Source organism: Danio rerio, chromosome 13, assembly GCF_049306965.1.
Source record: "Danio rerio strain Tuebingen ecotype United States chromosome 13, GRCz12tu, whole genome shotgun sequence".
Taxonomy (NCBI): Eukaryota; Metazoa; Chordata; class Actinopteri; order Cypriniformes; family Danionidae; genus Danio; species Danio rerio.
The window spans coordinates 53,752,536-53,772,027 of record NC_133188.1 but is presented as its reverse complement, the minus strand read 5'-3'; the positions used below and the strand labels follow the sequence as shown (position 1 = coordinate 53,772,027).

General features: G+C 40.3%; 1 protein-coding gene across 6 annotated transcripts in view; it reads left to right on the top strand.

The window, feature by feature from the left end:
- The window catches only part of lyst (lysosomal trafficking regulator), a 192,206-nt gene that overhangs the window by 102,516 nt on the left and 70,198 nt on the right, over window positions 1–19,492 (top strand). For all 6 annotated transcript variants that reach the window (XM_021472744.3, XM_068218743.2, XM_073920308.1 and 3 more), the window contains 6 exons: window positions 2,324–2,572; window positions 9,860–10,033; window positions 13,282–13,431; window positions 13,509–13,646; window positions 17,355–17,553; window positions 18,669–18,797. In XM_021472744.3, coding sequence (XP_021328419.1) covers window positions 2,324–2,572; window positions 9,860–10,033; window positions 13,282–13,431; window positions 13,509–13,646; window positions 17,355–17,553; window positions 18,669–18,797 — 1,039 coding nt within the window. The remainder of the gene's footprint in view (window positions 1–2,323; window positions 2,573–9,859; window positions 10,034–13,281; window positions 13,432–13,508; window positions 13,647–17,354; window positions 17,554–18,668; window positions 18,798–19,492) is intronic.

Genomic DNA, 19,492 nt, shown 5'->3' with positions numbered 1-19,492 from the left:
ACTGTGATGCAATCATGTCAACATGGAGCAAAATCTCTGAGGAATATTTCCAGTAGCTTGTTGAATCTACGCCATGAAAGATTAAGGCAGTTCTGAAGGCAAAAGGGGGTCTAACCCGGTACTAGTAAGCTGTACCTAATAAAGTGGCCAGTGAGTGTATATAAGCCTATAATTTTTTGTTTTATTTTGTTATCAGCCATTCTGTACACATTGAATTAAGTCAATGTTAAAGAATACTGTTATTTTCGTAGCTGATAACCATGTACGCTAAAAACATAATAAAGTTTGTCAAAAACAAAAGTCCTGCTGTTAACTGCAGATCCTGGACTTGCTGATTCCGACACGCCAGTATTTGAGTGATTTATTAATGCGTACTATCTGACCATCTGAGATTATGCATGGGTATTAACGTTACGGTTAGGATTTTCCACAGTATTACAGCACACTGTGAGATTGACTGTTATCTGTTGTACACTTTTAACAACTGCTATAGCATTTGGATCCAGAAACTGTGACGCCTGATGTCAGACTTAGAAGCCTTGTGAAATTGAAAGAACGTTTTTCAGATGTTAGTATCAGTGTGTTTTAAGGACATCTTTAAGCTTGTGTGCTCCAAGGCAAGTTTATTTATATAGCACATTTCAAACACAGTGGCAATTCACAGTGCTTTACATAAACAAGAATAAAAGAGACAAGAGTAAGAAAATAAAACCAAATAATAAAAACGATTAAAAAAAACAGATAGAAACAGATTAAAATGTGTTACAGGGTATAAAAGAAAGAAAAAGAAGAGAAAAACATAATATTGTGATCTGTTGGACGCAGCACAGTGCTCATTCAGTAAAGGCTCAGCTGTGTCAGATGTGTTTCAGTCTTGATTTGAGTGTGTCTAATGTTGGTGCACATCTGATCATTTCTGGAAGCTGATTCCAGCAGCGGGGGGCGCTGTTAGTAGCTGAAGGCAGATTCACCCTGCTTTTACCGAACTCTTGGAGTTTCTAGTTTATTTGATTCTAAAGATCTGAGTGATCTGTTGGGTTTTTATTCAGTGAGCAAATCTGTAATGTATTGAGCTCCTCGGCCATTCAGTGATTTATAGACCAGTAATAATACTTTAAAATCTATTCTGAATGTAACTGGGAGCCAGTGTAAAGACCTGAGGACAGGTGTGATGTGCTCTGATTTTCTGGTTCTGGTCAGAATCCTGGCCGCAGCATTCTGGATGAGCTGTAACTGTCTGACTGTCTTTTTGGGAAGGCCAGTGAGGAGTCTATTACAGTAATCCACCCTGCTGCTGATAAAAGCATGAACAAGTTTCTCTAAATCCTCACTAGAAACAAAGCATCTGATTCCTGCAATGTTTTTGAGATGATAGTATGCTGATTTACTGACTGCTTTGACATGACTACTGAAACTCAGATCTGACTCCAGAGTCACAGCAAGATTCTTGACCTTATTTTTTGTTGTTTGAACTTTAGTGCCGAGCTACGCATTCACCTTGAGAACCTCATCTCTGTTCCCAAACGCAATGACTTCAGTTTTCTCTTTGTTTAACTGAAGAAAGTTTTGGCACATCCAACTGTTAACCTCATAAATGCACTGGCAGAGGGTGTCAATGGGGCTACAGTCATTAGGCAGTAAGGCTAAGTAGATCTGAGTGTAATTAGCATAGCTGTGGTAGGAGATTTGGTTCTTTCCCATTATTTGGCTCCAAAACAAATTACAAGATATAAACCTGCTTTAAACATCCAAAGTTTGCGGTTTGTCTCTTCTACCTACAGTAAATGGATCAACGATTTTATATTTTGATGTTGTCTCATACTTTAGTTTCTCATAAAATCTTCTGACCAATCAAATGCTCTCTAGTGTCTATAATGCCCCGCCCCCTTCTTCTCATTTGCTTTTCATTTGATGCGCTTGAGCTCATCTACTTTCATTGGCAGAGCTGTGATAAAACCAAATGCTGTTGGTTGATTTTTTAAAAGGGGAGGGGCTACTCTCTCACCCTCTCTTCATGTTTCAGTTGAGATTGCATCAAATTTCGAAATAAAAAACGACCTAATATTTTTATGAATGAAATCCTGATAGCTTGTCATTAAAATCGATGAGATCTTCATTGCAGAATTGCAAATATAAACAATATAAATACTGCTAAATATCTCAGTGATGTCTTAGTAAGATGATTTAGTGATCCACACTGTACTTTCAAAATGTGCAAATGCAATCCACTGATGACTGAACAACACAAATAAAGGTGTGTGTGTGTGTGTGTGTGTGTGTGTGTGTGTTTGTTTGTTTGTTTGTTTGTTTGTTTGTTTTCCAGGAGAGCTTAGCAGTAGTGTACACCCCCAGCACGCCGTCTCTCTACACCATATATGAGCCGGTGATCCGTCTGAAGGGTCAGGCTAAATCAGCAGTGATTTCCCAGCGGCCCTTCAGTGCCAAAGAGGTCCAGAGTTCCATCCTGGAGTCTTCGTTTCTCAGGACCATGATGCCCTGCCAGGCTTTCGGCCTCCACAGCGCACTGCACAAGATCGGCGGCACTGGCTCCATTGTCTTCCTGTTTGCTCGGGTATGTGTTTGTTTTCATATTTGTGACTAGTAGAGACTTGGAGACTTTGTGTGTGTGTGTGTGTGTGTGTGTGTGTGTGTGTGTGTGTGTGTGTGTGTGTGTGTGTGTGTGTGTGTGTGTGTGTGTGTGTGTGTGTGTGTGTGTGTGTCACGGTACTTCTGTTTCAGTAGATTTGTATATATTATGAGCTGACCTTTTGTGATGTTTTTGAATGCAGATTTTCAAGAACTCTGAATAATCTGATTTGTTTACAGTAGTTTTTAGTGCAGGTACAGTGTGCAATGTGAAGGGGACGCTGACAAGGAAGAGCAGATCCAAATGCGGGTTTATTAAACATCATAGTCATAGTCATACAACAAACAAACGCTCAAAAGACAGGCAGCTGACAGGGTAAAACAAACAAACAAAACAAAGCAAGGTACTGTTAACACTGATGGCAAGGCAAGGGAAACAGGTCATAATGTTCACAGTGACAGTAAAACAAGACTCAGCAACTGTGTGTGTGTGTGTGTGCGTGTGCGTGTGCGTGTGCTGCCTCAGTCTTTAATCAGTCCATGAGCAGCTTCAGCTGTGCTGTGAGTGTTTGCAATCAGACAGGATTAGGAACCGATGCATGTGTGCAGTGCATGACTGGATCTTGTAGTCCATATAATGGCGGATTTGTAGTTTTATGCTATCTGTGCATTTACCAGCGATCTGCCAGGATTAGTTCGCTTTTGATTGTGACAGTGCATAAATGAGCACACCTCCTTTAAAAAATGATTGTTTTTATCCGTTTCTCAGCGAACATAGAGACTATAATTTGGCTCATTTAAACAAAAGAATTTTATCAAACAGTTATATTCAGCAAAATACAAGCTTGAAAGATAACACATTTAAATTTAAAATTTAAACAGATTATTGCAAAAAAACTAAATTACAACTAAATGTTTTTTTCCTCTTGATCCCCCACATATTTTATGTTTTCCTCAACATATTAATTTGGGTGCAGTAACTTTTGGACAGTGATGTTCAGTTTTTTAGTTAGACTAGGTGCAGTTTTGGTTTTGATACTGGCTAATCCAATGTATAGACACGAATATGTTATTATAAATCATCCTGTAGAAAATATGAATTTAACAGAGAGATCTGTGAGGGGTGAAATCATTTATGCTAAGCACTCCATGGGTGCACTCACACTAGGCACATTTTCCGTGAACCGTGCCGAAGCGTGCTTGCCCCCCTCCCCTCTCCCATGACGGCCTGCACTCACACTGTATTTTTTACCTTTGGAGCCGGAGCACGCTTTCATCATTGATGATGCGACTGTTCAGTTTAACAGAAAAGAAGTGCTTTCACTCAACACTTAGAACATTGCATTAGTAACATGGTATTGTATTATTTTTAGTGGTTTGGAATGCAGCAACACGCAGTTGAACATTTTGACTTGCATAAGTGTTCAAAGTCCTTGTGCTGCAGGTATTAGGAGGTTTTCCTGAAGGCGCAGCTGACGTGCAGGCAGGGGTTTGTGTCTTTAAAGGTTCACGAGTACTTTAAACCCTCGTAATTTTTTTGAGATGTTAGCAGATGTGTGTGTGTTGAGCATCAGTGAGGACAATGTTAGCACCTGTTAGCTTTAATTGTGGGAAAAACTGGATAAGGGCGAGGCAGTGGCCCAGTAGGTAGTGCTGTCGCCTCACAGCAAGAAGGTCGCTGGTTCGAACCTCGTTTCAGTTGGTATTCCTGTGTGGAGTTTGCATGTTCTCCCTGCCTTCGCGTGGGTTTTCTCCGGGTGCTCCGGTTTCCCCCACAGTCCAAAGACATGCGGTACAGGTGAATTGGGTAGGCTAAATTGTTCGTAGTGTATGAGTGTTTGTGTGAATGTGTGTGTGGATGTTTCCCAGAGATGGGTTGCGGCTGGAAGGGCATCCGCTGCGTAAAAACTTGCTGGATAAGTTGGCGGGTCGTTCCGCTGTGGCGACCCCGGATTAATAAAGGGACTAAGCCGACAAGAAAATGAATTAATGAAAACTGGATAATTTCGAGCGTTTGTCAGCTAATTTCTTCTTCCGCGTCTAAAATTATTTTTGGGGCGGATCAATATCGGCGACGTATTGCAGAATTGCAAGTGAAAAGATGACTCGTCGGTTTCTCATTAATATTCATAGCAGAGTTTCCTTATCCTATGAGAAGAGCCGGCTACTTAATTATTCATGACTGCGTGTGCTTTGCCAAGGCAAAGCAGACCTGCTAGTGCCAAGCTGTGAGATCCTACGTTGATGATTGGGTGAGAGCGCGTCCACAGACACAGTATTTAGCCGTTCATGAAGGGTCGTTTGTGTTTGTTTCCATGATCCACGGGGATTGTTGCATATTTTTCCCCGTGATGCTGTCAGGGCCGATGTGCAGCAAGCATGTTTGACGGGAGAGCAGTACGAGAATTGGAGAATGGCGGACGCTGTCTTTTATCAGGAGTTCGTTCACATTTAGACACATCGCCGTGCTGCTGTGTTCGCCTGAATCCTCCAGATTACCAGCAGGGGTAATGGTTAAAATAGACAGGGCAAGAGACCTGCTGCACTGAGTCTGCATTCAGACCCGGGGATTATTTCTTTGCATTTTAGCTTTGTAAACTATAAAATCAGGCATCTCCTCACGGTTTGTTTCATTTTGTGAGCCGACTGACAACAGTTGTTCGCTTCCCTCCTTCTCCCCCGCTCTGCTGGCCACGCCTCCTCCTGCTCTTTGCTGGCGGAGCTCCACGCCCATTATCATGCATCTTTTGAAAACATTCTGAGGTAGACCTGATCCGAAAGTAGGGGGTGTCATGGCCCTTTAATAAACTATGTTAGTTTGTGTATATTAAAATGTAAGAATGATTAATAAATCCATATGTAACAGTCCCTTAAATGTGACTTCATGTCTTCAGTTTTGCGCTCGCACTACAAGCCTACCATGCCAAACCCCAGTTGAACCACAGTCTAGGACAGTGTTTCTCAACCACGTTCCTGGGGGACCACAAGCTCTGCACATTTCCATGTTTCCTTAACCAAACACACCTGATTCAGTTGATCAGCTCTTCAGCAGAGACTGAAAAACCTGTAATGGGTGTGACAAACTTCCAACTTCCAACTTCTTCCAACAAAGCACAGAGCATGGTTCGGACAGCGTAGTGTGAGTGCACCCTATGTTAGGCATGGGCTGGTAAATGATTCTGAAGCTATGATGACATTAATAAAAATAGCGAAAGATAGCGATCACAGCTCTATAATATGTTCTTTTTTTTAATGTCTTGGTAAAAACAACAACTTTTATTCCTATTGAACACAAAAAAATATTTTATTTTAGGAAGCATTGAATTTGTTTTGGAGCAGTAAACATGTCAGGCTAAATAATGAAAATAAATGATTGACCACTTGCTGTCTTCAATAGTTTCAAAAACACAGATTTCTTTACAGCTTGTAAAGGCATCTTTGATATTCTTTTCTGTGGAAATAAAGTCAGCCACTGCAGTGTTCAGCTCTACAGCAGGCTTGCATGTTTATGTATAAGCGATGTTTGCTGAATCGTGCACTGACCAGCACCTTTTGATGTGGAAGCTCCTTTTCTGCTGGAGATACTGCTGCCCTAAAAACATGTACTATAAAGACAAACATACATATATTACAGGAACAATATGAATATGTATTCAGCATCACCTTCTTATTTCCAATACAGGTTTTTGGGGTATTTTTGCAGGCAGTGTAATGTGTCTTTTACTCATACATAATTGTATTTTTGGTCAGGATGTTCTTTTGTACAGCGTGTTCCTTCAGACATCTATTAACAGTAGCCTTGTGTTTTTCTCATTCTTACAATTATATCAAGAACACTATTAAGAAGCACATTTTACTATTTTAAAACAAATGTCCAGTTCACCAAGAGTACACTCAACTGCTTAAAGAGCCCATATTATACATGAAATAAGGTCATATCTTGGTTGTAAGGGTCTCCAACAACAGTCTAATATGCATGCAAGGTCAAAAAACACTTTCATGGTCTTATAATCTGCATTTATTTTTATCTAATTATCCCAGCGACTCCTGTATGAATCGTCCAGTGATTCATTTGTTCCCAAACCCCTCCTTAGCGCGGAGCTAATCTGCGCTGATTGGACCGATGACAGTCTGTCGCGATTGGTCGACTGCCTTCAGTCAGAGAGGGAAATGGCCAATAGCTAATCAGCAATTTAAAAAGTAATCACAGTTCATACACGCTCGATAGTGTAGGCGTGGACTTTAGCTGCCACACTATGGCCAGTGGATAGTGCCACGGATAACCGAACGAAGGAGACAGTCGTGTACTCGCCATACCACACACACACAAAAACACACACACACCTCCGGATGACAACGCTCCCGCTTCAGCCCGCACCCGCCAGGTTTTAGCCTGAGAACCCGCTCCGTTTTCTGCCCGCCGCGCCCGGTCCCGCTAGAGCGGAGAACACAACCAAATATCACCCAGTATACAGTCACACACAGCACAAAGTACACAAAGCTCGTTCGTTCGTTCGCTCTCTCTCGCTCTCTCTCTCTCTCTCTCCCCGCGCCAGATTTCTGCGGCGCGGGAATACATTTCCGAATAAATCGCGGGAGCAGAACTCTAGCACGGAGCTCCATAAACAAACAGCACGCGTCGCGTTTTTAACGTGACTTTGCACGCGATAAGATAATATATCCAGTTAACCTGATACAGTACACGCGGTTACAAGTAACAAATCACAACTAAATACATTTGCAAGCTAGAGTAAACGAGGCAACAACTTTAACCGCACGTACTTACACTTGAGAAATGTAGGAAGAAACCCATCCTGACGTCCATCAGTTACTCTTTACTGATCCTTCCTTTAACAAACTCAGATGAAGTATTCTTTGTAGCATGTAGCTTCCAGAAGTTTCCAACTGCTTGGTTATAATGCTGATGTTTCATCTTTGGGTAGAGACTCAATATATCCATCTGCAGTGTGACTTCAATCGACCGGCATGTTTGTGTGCGTGTGTTTGTGGGTGTGCGTGTGTTTGTGTGTGTGTGTGTGTGTGTGTCTGGGTTACTGCGTCAGAGGGCGGGGCCTCAGGTTTGAAATCTCCCGGGTTTGCGCGTGCACGTGAAAAACTTTGTTTCGTTCGTACGTCATGGCGAAACACCTAATGAGTCGGTATCAAGGCGACTCGTTTGAAGCACTATGATTCGACTCTTTTATAGATGAATCAACAGTTTTAAACACTGTATTCTTACAGATTTAAGCCTTAGCTGGATACTTCACTTCACTTAGAGCTGTGTTACACACTACATGGAGGGGAATTTTCAAAAACCCATAATATGGGCTCTTTAAAACAAAAGAAAAAGTAAAAACATTACTGCTTAAAATAGGAGTTGTTTTGAACTTTCTGTTCTTACAAAATATGAAGCGGCATTATTAAGTTATCACATGCACACTTACTGGCCACTTTATTAGGTACACACTGTCCAACTGCTTGCTAACGCAAATTTCTAATCAGCCAATCACATGACAGCAACTCAGTGCATTTAGGCATGTAGACATGGTCAAGACGATCTGCTGCAGTTCAAACTGAGCATCATAATGGCGAAGAAAGGGGATTTAAGTGACTTTGAACGTGGCATGGTTGTTGGTGCCAGACGGGCTGGTCTGAGTATTTCAGAAACTGCTGATCTACTGGGATTTTCACGCACAACCATCTCTAGGGTTTACAGAGAATGGTCTGAAAAAGAGGAAATATCCAGTGAGCGGCAGCTCTGTGGGAGCAAATGCCTTGTTGATGAGGCCAGATGTCAGAGGAGAATGGCCAGACTGGTTCCAGCTGATAGAAAGGCAACAGTAAGTCAAATAAGCACTCGTTACAACCGAGGTCTGCAGAAGAGCATCTCTGAACACACAACACGTCCAACCTTGAGGCGGATGGGCTACAGCAGCAGAAGACCACACCGGGTGCCGCTCCTGTCAGCTAAGAACAGGAAACTGAGGCTACAATTCACACAGGCTCACCAAAACGGGACAATAGAAGATTGGAGAAACGTTGCTGCTCTGATGAGTCTCCATTTCTGCTGACACATTCAGATGCTCGGCTCAGAATTTGGTATCAGCAACATGAAAGCATGGATCCATCCTGCCTTGTATCAGCACATTATATTGTGGTGGTGGTGTAACGGTGTGGGGGAGATTTTCTTGGCACCCTTTGGGCTTATTAGTTCCAACTGAGCATTGTGTCAGCGCCACAGCCTACCGGAGTATTGTTGTTGGCTACTCCCAGCAGGATAACGCACCATGACTGGTTTCTTGAACATGACAATGAGTTCACTGTACTCAAATGGCCTCCACAGTCACCAGATCTCAATCCAATAGAGCAGCTTTGGGATGTGGTGGAACGGGAGATTGGCATCATGGATGTGCAGCCGACAAATCTGCAGCAACTGTGTGATGCTATCATGTCAATATGGAGCAAAATCCCTGAGGAATATGTTCAGTATCTTGTTGAATCTCTGCCATGAAGGATTAAGGCAGTTCTGAAAGCAAAAGTGGTCCAACCTGGTACTAGTAAAGTGTACCTAATAAAGTGGCCTGTGAGTGTACATATCTATATATCTGCCAGCACCCATTTTGCTGAAAAACAACACTTTACAATAAGGTTGCATTAGTTAATGTATTTACTAACACAACCAAATAATGAAGGATACATTAATTACAGTATTAAATGTCGTAAACGTTAGTTAATTAATATACAACTGTTCATTGTTAGTTCTTCTTAACTCACGGTGCATTAACTACTGTTAACAAGAATTAATTTGTATTTTAATGATGCATTAATACATAATGAGCTATGGTTAAATGCTGTACAAGTATTTGTCATTTTTAGTTGATGTTAGTTAGTGCATTAATGAAACCCTATATGTTTTTTTAGTAGGATATGTGGTGACCAAAAAAACTGTGGAGCAGTTCTAATTAAAACACCAACAGATGCTCAGTCCTGGGTCTGATCCCAGAATTCTGCCAATAAATAAATAATTAATTATAGTATTTGATCCTGAAGGATTGAGTTAATTTAGGTTGTTCAGTTTGGAGCACGTCATGTTCTGTTGCAGCCTTTATTAATAAGCATCATAACAAAAGTGTTGTTTTCTGAGGCTTTCTCTGTTCTGTGTTTGAAAGTCGAGATGAAAACAGCACTTCCCTCTTCTAATGTGGTGTATTTGAGTGCATTTAGCATCAGGAGCAGCTGAATAATTGCTTAATCCTGTCTGTCTCTCTCGTAGGCGGTGGAGTTGTGTGACTGTGAGAAAACCCAAGCTCTGGCGCTGCAGGTGCTTCTGTCTCTGGTTAAAAACAATCAGCATCGCACTCATGAGATGGAGTGTTATCACGGTTATTCCATGATTCACCAGGTGCTTATCAAACCCAAGTGCATTGTGGGATATCACATCCTAAAGGTGAGTTTTAGCATGTCAGATGTAGATTACATGCCAAATACAATTCTCTTAGTGATTATATAAAAGTGAGTACAGAGTGGGGAAATTGCTGTTTATTAAAAATTAAGCAGTTGTGAATATAGGCTTAATTTTGATGGTCTGTTTGTTGAATTTAAGTTACATTGCATCTACATGCTATACAATTATAGTGTGCATGTTATTTGATTATTAGCAATTGTAGGTCCTGTAATTAAAACGTAATGTACAGTTGAAGTCAAAATAATTAGTGGGATGTTCTGTAAAATGTTTATTTTTGTTTTTCAAATATTCCCAAATGATGTTTTATAGTATTTGCTATAATATTGTTTCTTCTGGGGAAAGTCTTATTTCTTTTTGTTTGGCTGGAATAGTTTATATTGTTTTAAATTTTCATTTATTTATTCATTTTCTTTTCGACTTAGTCCCTTTATTAATCTGGGGTCGCCACAGCGGAATGAACCGCCAACTTATCCAGCATATGTTTTACGCAGCGTATGCCCTTCCAGCTGCAACCCATCACTGGGAAACACCCATACATTCTCATTCACACACATACACTATAGACAATTTAGGAGAACATGCAAACTCCACACAGAAAAGACCAACTGACCCAGCCGAGGCAAGAGCGTTACCCACTACGCCACCACGTCGTCACTGTTTTTAATTTTTAATAACAATTTTAAGAACAATATTATTAGCCTCCTTTAGGATATTTATTCTGGGTCTGCAGAACAAACCACTGTTATACAAGGACTTGCCTAATTAAATTGACTTGTTTATTTAACATAATAACCGAGTTAAGCCTTTATGTCAATGCTAGTATCTAGAAAAATATCCAGTCAAATATTATGTACTGTGCTCATGGAAAAGATGGATGGTTAGCACTGTCGCCTCACAGCAAGAAGGTCGCTGGGCCAGTTGGCTTTTCTGTGTGGAGCTTACATGTTCTCCCCGTGACATAAGCTAAATAAGTTGGCGGTTCATTCTGCTGTGGCGACCCCTGATAAATAAAGTAAGGGGAAATTAATAAAGGAAAAAATAAAGGAGTTATTAGAAATTAGTTGTTAAAGCTGTTATATTTTTTTTAAAAATTGGAAAATTATTTAAAATTTAATAAATTTTTATTTTATTTAAAAATGTTAAATAATTATATATATATATATATATATATATATATATATATATATATATATATATATATATATATATATATATAATGTATGTATATATATATATATATATATATATATATATATATATATATATATATATATATATATATAATGTGTATGTGTGTGTGTGTATATATATATATATATATATATATTTAAAAGAATAAAAAAAAGAATTCAGATTTAAAAAGCTGGGCTTATAATTCGACTTCAGCTGTAATTAATTAAAAATAATTAAAAATTATTTTAAAACATATTTTGGATCAAAGAAAAGAATTTGATCAAAAAATTGAATTTGAAAATTTGAAGCATAAATACTGCAGCAGTAATTTCTTGGTAAACAGAATCCATTATATTTACAAATACCAAAAAAAAAGTTTATATTACATCTGTGCCAGTGTTATTTTAGTACCATACAAATGCAGTTCTATTAATAATTTTAATTATATATATATATATATATATATATATTTTTTTTTTTTTCTTTTTTTTCTGTAAAATAGCTTTTACCTGCAGGGTTCAACGCTACAGATTTTTTCTACTGGTCCGATCGGGCAAGTGGTTTAGAGTTTTACCTGCCCTGCCAAAATTTTAACTGGCCCCACCAAAAAAAAAAAAAAAAAGGGAAGTTAATGGCTATTTTTAAGCCACATATTTTAAATAATGTGTCAAAAATAAAGTCTATGAATCTAGAATTTCAATACTTTAAAAAAAACTGTAATAAAAGTGTTATGCAAACAAAAAGAGCAGTATGGAAAATGTGGAGGTATTTTATTGTGGTTTGAAATTATTTAACAAAAGGTGGCTGACTTGTCAAACTGACGGCAAACTTGCTCACTTAATTTTTATTTTGTCGTGTTGTTCCCATGTAAATGTCTACTGCCAAGACGTTAGAAGACATTTTCTTTTAGCCTTATAATTTGATATTGCTGCTATGTTGCTGTTTCTACGCTGTACTGGTTGTTACCAGGTTACAAAAAAAAATAGCATGGTCAAATCCATCAGATAAGAGGAACCGGAAAGTAATATGTTGTTTACGACATTACAGAGAAGGTAGCGTGTAAAGACCTAAAAGCACAAACTTAAAGTGCACGCAATTGACAAATAGTCACAGACAAGTTAAATGTTAGTGGCAAGGCAGCACTGTCCCAATCAGGCCATAATGATGCGGTCTACTGTCCCAAGTGTCTCTCACGCTAGCCCTGGGCCACCGGGCAGTCCTTATTGTTGAGCCCTGACCTGTGTTTAGTTTTTTAGTACAGTGTTAAACTAAATGAAATCTATTGGAAACGAGCTGAACTTTTCTTTCTTAAAGAGGATCTGTTCTGCCTCTTTTTACAAGATATAATCTCTGATGTCCCTAGAGTGTGCATTTGAAGTTTCAGCTCAAAATACCACAGATAATTTTGTCTAGCTCTCTGAAACTGACCCTTTTAGGCTTTGATCCTAATTGTGGTGTTTTGGTGACTGTCACTTTAAATTCAAATGAGATTGCGCTCTTTATAAAAGAGGGCGGGGCTACAAATGCCTCTGTGGCAGATTCAAAATTATAAAGGCAGACACAATCGTGTGTTTATGCTAATGAGGGAGAGATGGTCGCTAGTGGGCGGAGCTTTCCCCCTCTGATGACACGTACAAAGGGAGAATGTCAGTCAAAGTGTTTCTGCAGACTGTTTCTATCAAGTCTGATTATAATAAATACAATTAATTCATTTTACTATTCGAGGCTGGATATATTTGCTGTGTTTAAACCCTTTAAAAAAAAGTCATTTTTGCAAAATAGGTCCCCTTTAATATATATTTAATTTCAACAAATGTTAATATTGTATTTAAAGGAACAACAATGCTTTTATTGAACTATAATAGCCCTGCTACATTACTGTGCTTTTACTGAATAGCACACCCTGCTGGTTTTCACCATTAAGGCAGACTGACAGATTATTTTATTCTTTTTTCACTCTATTTTCCCCCAAACAATCTGTTAGAAATATGCACCCTGTCCCAACTGCACGCTGATTTTGAACAAATGTATGTGCCTGTGTGCGTGTGCTGTGCTAGACGCTGTTAGACGGCTGCTGTAGCGGCTCCATCCTGACGATAGGAGAAGACGGACAGTTCCATCTGGATGCTGAATCCACTGTGGTGGTGCAAGATCTCAGACTGCTTTCTGAAATATTGCTGGACTGGAAGATATGGGCCAAAGCTCAGGTAAGCGTACGGTACATGTGTGTTGTGCTTTATATAGTGATCTTCATAATGACTGTGCTGTGTGTGTGTTGTGATAGTGTGGTGTGTGGGAGACGCTGCTCACAGCTTTAGAGATCCTCATCCGGGTTCGTCATCCTCAGCAGATGTTCAACATTCGACAGCTTCTGAAAGCTCAGGTGGTTCATCGCTTTCTGCTCGCCTGCCAGGTGCTTCAGGTGAGAACGTTACTTCACAGACTAACTCTTGAGGTTAATTACATCAGAAAGGATGCATCACATCAATCAACCAATGGAGAAGTATTATGAAAAAACAACCAATTCAGAATGCTGTTAAACATATTTAACACTGGAACTACCAGAATTCTGATCGCTCTCATATAAGACGTCTTATTGACTCCCAATATTTACATTCAAAGCTTCTATAGACCATTTTGAGGGATGTAGACAACGTATTTCCTTTTTTACATGTTTAATTTGTATAGCTTCCGAGAATCCACATATTGATAAATTATGTTATGACAGCTGTTTGAACATTAAGTTCTGACTGAGGCCCCGTTTACACTAATGCGCTTTCGTTTTAAAACGCATAAGTTTTGCTACGGTTACACCAGGGGTCTCAAACTCAATTTACCTGGGGGCCAAAGTCTGGGTGAGGCTGGGCCGCATAAGGGATTTCACAAAAAAAAGTCCTCAAATGTCATTATTAACAGTTTTAATTATTTCTTCTGAACATGAAGTGTCCTGAACATTAATAGAACATTGAGTGAAGATTATGAACAGTTCTTCTGAACATGGCATCTTTTGCCTACTCCTTGCTGCCAGAGACTTGGCAGCGCTTCTTCTCACAAATCTGAACCACATCTGGCTTTAGAGCGGAAGCAGTTGAGACCCTCAGTATGGCTTGAAGATGATCATCATTAAGTCTAGACCTGTACTTTGACTTATTGAAGTCCTAGGGAAAAAAGTGGGGGAACTCACTCAAAACTTCCATTCCCTCACCTAAAAAAAAGGCGTATATATGTATAAATAAAACACCCCCACCCCACTCCAGTCACATCAGTCTGTACCAGTCTGTATCTACCTATAATATCAACACAATCTCACGGCAATTCGTAACTTTTTCATTTAGTGGCTAATTCGTATGAATTCGTACGATCTAATTCGTACAATTTAGTACGATTTGCTTATCCCCCAATGACGGTTGGGGTTAGGGGTGGTGTCTGGTGCCACGCCTCCTTTTAAAAATCGTACCATGTCGTACGACTGAACTCGTACGAATTCGTACGAATTAGCCACTAAACTGGCAAAACGTAAAATACTTACGTTTTCTCGTGAGATCAGACTGATAATATATATAAGATGCATGCGCACATAGGGCTCAACCTGTGCAGTGCACATGCCCTTTTTAGTCTTGCATAGAAAGTGCCCTTCCAAAATGATCAAAAGTGCCCCCGCGATGCGACACACCCTCGGTCCCGCCCTTCAGTAAGCGCGCGATAACACCGCTGATCAGAACGCGCGCGACAACGCACATTGAGTGACAAGTGCGCTGTGTACGGATAGAATCAGCGGAGCGGGGAGCGCTCTCTCTCCCCGCTCCGCTGATTCTGTCAGTGTACAGCGGTCGGCGCGGGCCACAAAATATTGCACTGAGGGCCGCAAATGGCCCGCGGGCCGCGAGTTTGAGACCCCTGGGTTACACCATCCGTCCACACTATGTCGGAGTTCTCGAGCTCCGAAAACAGAGCATTTTGAAAATGCTGAAGAGGCCGTTTTCATTCTGAAACGCTGCTGCTCCGTTTCAGTGTGGATGAGGGAAACGAAGACATCTGAAAACGGAGGTTGGGCTGCTGAGATTCGCTACCTGATTGGGGCTTTTGTGTCATTGCGTATCCTTCCCTTATTCGTCAAGTCCCTATCAGATGACTCTAACACATGGCTTTAACGCTACCGGAAGACAGTACTGTAAACAACAACATGGACACAGAAATGGGAGCGTTGTTTGCACTATTGTCTGTTTTAGGCGCCATTGTGCAGTTATTCATTTGGTATGTTTAGTAACACCTCGACCTCATCATCTGTCCACAAAAATACCTCTCTTGCTTTCTTTGCCATCGTGTTTAATGTTCAACCGGCGTTTGTTGACTAACAATAACTAAATGCTGAGCGAGACGCATGCTTCCTGTTTATTCTAGAACGCGCATGCCCAGAGTGCGCGAATGGTCACGTGATATATGGTTTTGGTGGCGTAGTGTGGACAGAGATATGTTCAGAGACGCTAGGTGAAACGCTAGTGTGGACGCGGATCGTTTTTACTAACGATCTAAAACGCACTAGTGTAAACGGGGCCTGAATCGCCTTGTTACAGTTATGAAATAGTTTGATAACAAGCAGGAAATGTTCATGGGCCAATGACATGACCACATTGAAATGGTCTATAAAGATATTAAAGGGCCATGAAACCCCCTTGTTTCAGCAGGGTGTTTTCACACCTCTTCTTTGAAAAAAGTCAGGAAAGTGGGCGTGTCCAGCTCTGTTTAGGGGGGAGTGTCGTAGGAGCAAAAGAGGGATGATATGGGAGTGTCGATTTAGGCACATGCTGATTTTCAGAGTCAAAACACACACACACAGGGGAGAAAGTGACTGTGTTTACATGGACATCAGTTATCAAATTATTTGCCTAATTATTAAATGGTGGACTTTGACTGCAGTTTGGCTCTTTCATTCAGGAATTTCATTCATGTCCCTTGTGACAAACGAGATATTTGATTCGAGGAGCTGCTCTAAGCGTGTATTTTTCATGCAATGTTTGATACCGCACGGCGAATGAGAGAAAAAAACTTCAGCATTTCCCGGAAACTTAGATGCACACGGCAGGTAGCGTCAGAAAGTAGCGGTGAAAATCCTACACAACAGTAAGTTTGGTTCTGGTGCTAACATGTTTACACTCGGTGTAATAGTTGAATAAACATCTGAATAAACAAAGAGCACTGGTCGCTCAGTTACCAAATCTGTAGAGACAGAACAATGGACAGCAACTAGAGCCGCGTCTTTATTAAGAGAAGTAGAGCAGCAAATCCGGATCTCACCATTTCCAGATGAGAAAAGCTCTCGGGTAAACAATGTTCCTTAGACACGTATTGTTGTCGATCGTCGCGTGCACTGTAATCCACACATGAGTCCAGCTGCGCTCTCATAGAGAGAAAATGAAAACAAAACCTTCACCTCAGCAAATTATTAAAGAAACACTTCACGCTTGTTTTGCCAACACAACGTGGCGTCTCTCTGCCGACTGAACACTGTAACATTAATGAATATTAATGCGCAATAGAACACGCTGATTGGTTTGAACTAAGTCCTACTCATGCATTAATGCAGCACACTTGGAGACGTAATACGGTACTATCAGGTAAAGATGTCCAGTCTACACGCTGGAAATCACGATCTCTTGGCCGTGACGCAGCTTCAAAAAATCGTTTCAAACCGGAAGTACGAATTCTGAATTCCTTACCCAATCGGTTGAGCAAAATCCCTTCAATTCAATTGTCTTGTATTTGCATTTAAATAAGAATAAATGGCTTCCCCCATTTGCAGATTATTTTGCTTGTTTTAAGTAAAACATCACTAAATTTTAACATTATTTCTGAAAACAAAACAATGTTTTTTACTTGTTTAGAAAATGCTTCTTTATTTAACAATTTTATTCGGACTAGAAGCAAGACACCAACTTTTTTGCAGTCTAAGTGCTAATAAACAGTTAATATCTTAATAACAGGCAGGTAATAAAGCCTGTGAATTGTTACTTCAACTAAGGTTTTACCCACAGCTGAAAACAAAAGAAAACAGAAAGATTGCACTTAATGCAGGGAAGAAGAGTTCAGCATGTGTGTGGTTTTCTAAACTCGTCTTTATTTATTCTGATAGGAGCATCGGGACGAGTACCTGACCTCCATCCCACAGGAGGTCTGCCTCTCCTTCGTCAAAATCATCCAGGAGGTTTTGGGGTCTCCTCCAGATATGGATCTGCTGCGGCTGGTTTATAATTTCCTGTTAGCCGTTCACCCCCCGACCAACACTTACGTGTGCCACACGCCGACCAGCTTTTACTTCTCTCTGCACATCGGTGAGCAAACATGTTCAAAACTAATCTCTGAGCACAAAAGCAGATGATTAGCAGAATGTTTAACTGTCCATCCATCCGTTCATCCATCCGTCCATCTATCTATCATCTATCCATCCATCCATCGTTCTATTGTTCTATCTATCGTTCCATCCATCCATCCATTTATCATCTATCCATCCATCCATCCATCTATCTATCCTCTATCCATCCATCCATCCATCCATCCATCCATCCATCCATCCATCTATCCATCCATCCATCCATCCATCTATCCATCGTTCTATTGTGCTATCTATCGTTCTATCATTCTATCCATCCATCTATCTATCCATCTATCCATCATCTATCTATCTATCTATCTATCTATCTATCTATCTATCTATCTATCTATCTATCTATCTATCTATCTATCTATCTATCTATCTATCTATCTATCTATCTATCCGTCTGTATGTCTGTCTGTCTGTCTGTCTGTCTATCCATCTATCCATCTGTCTGTCTGTCTGTCTATCTATCTATCTATCTATCCATCTATTCATCTGTCTGTCTGTCTGTCCGTCTGTCTGTCCGTCCATCCGTCCGTCCATGCATCCGTCCATGCATCCATCCATGCATCCATGCATCTATCCATCCATCCATGCATCCATCCATCTATCTGTCTGTCTGTCTGTCTGTTTGTCTGTCTATCTATCTATTTATCAGTTTGTCTGTCTGTCTGCTCGTCCATCCATCCATGCATCTATCCATCCATCTATCTATCTATTCATTTATTTATCCGTCCGTCTGTCCATCCATCCATCCATCCATCCTTCCATCCATCGTTCTATCTATCTATCTATCTATTGTTCTATCTGTCTATATCTGCGTATGGTCACATTGTATTTTAAGGTGCGATTCTCGCTAGAGGCTTTTAACTTAACAAACAACTAGTTTTTGCTTATTAATAACTTTAACTAAATATATGTACTGTTTATATTAGTATTTGTTGCAGTACTAATGTTATTCTGACAAAAGCGTAGCTAATATTAAACATTTCAGAAAAGCAAGCAGGTTGTTGACATGGCGTTAAACAATAACATTTAAATGATCACAATTTTTCTATGTTCTTCAATGAGATGGTAAGCTGTACCAGGAGAAGGTCCAGTCCATGATGTACCTGCGACACTCCAGCAGTGGAGGGAAATCCGCCTGCAGCTCAGTGGTCTCACTGTCTCCCACTGTCTTCACTGAGATGCCTGCTGAAGGTACAGTAATGCAACACGCAAACCTCAGCGCCACAACAGCATTAAAACAGCAGACTCTAAATCAGGGGTCACCAACCCTGTTCCTGGTCACCAACCCCTTCCTGCAGAATTCAGTCCCAACCTTGATCAAACACACCTGAACCAATTAATAGTACCTAAAGCAGCACTTGATAATTACAAACAGGTGTGTTTGATGAGGGCTGGGACTGAAATGTGCAGCAAGGTAGCTCTCCAGGAACAGCGTTGGTGACCCCTGCTCTAAATCATCAACTCCAAGCCGTTCTCTGATGATAATGCAGCTATTCAAGAGAAGGTCAAAATCAGAAAAATGTTCCTGCTCACTCATTCTGACGTATAACTAGTGTTATTCAGAGAAAATGTCCTTGTGTGGCTCTACAGCACTGATGATGTTAATCTCTGAAATGCATGACGAGAGCAGATCAATTACAACACATACTTTTTGTCTGTAATATCATAATGTCATCATGGCTTGAAGTAGCACTTAGCATATTAGAGCTGAATAATAATGCAGTTATTGTGCTATAAACAATCCTGGAGTTGAGATTTGAAAGATTCAGTAATGTGTTTCACCCTATGTCCACTACCTGACAGAAGTCTTGTCATGGACCCAGTTGTAAGAGCAACAAATAATAACTTGACTTCTTGTTGTGAAAGTGTCAGAAGGTGGATTTTTC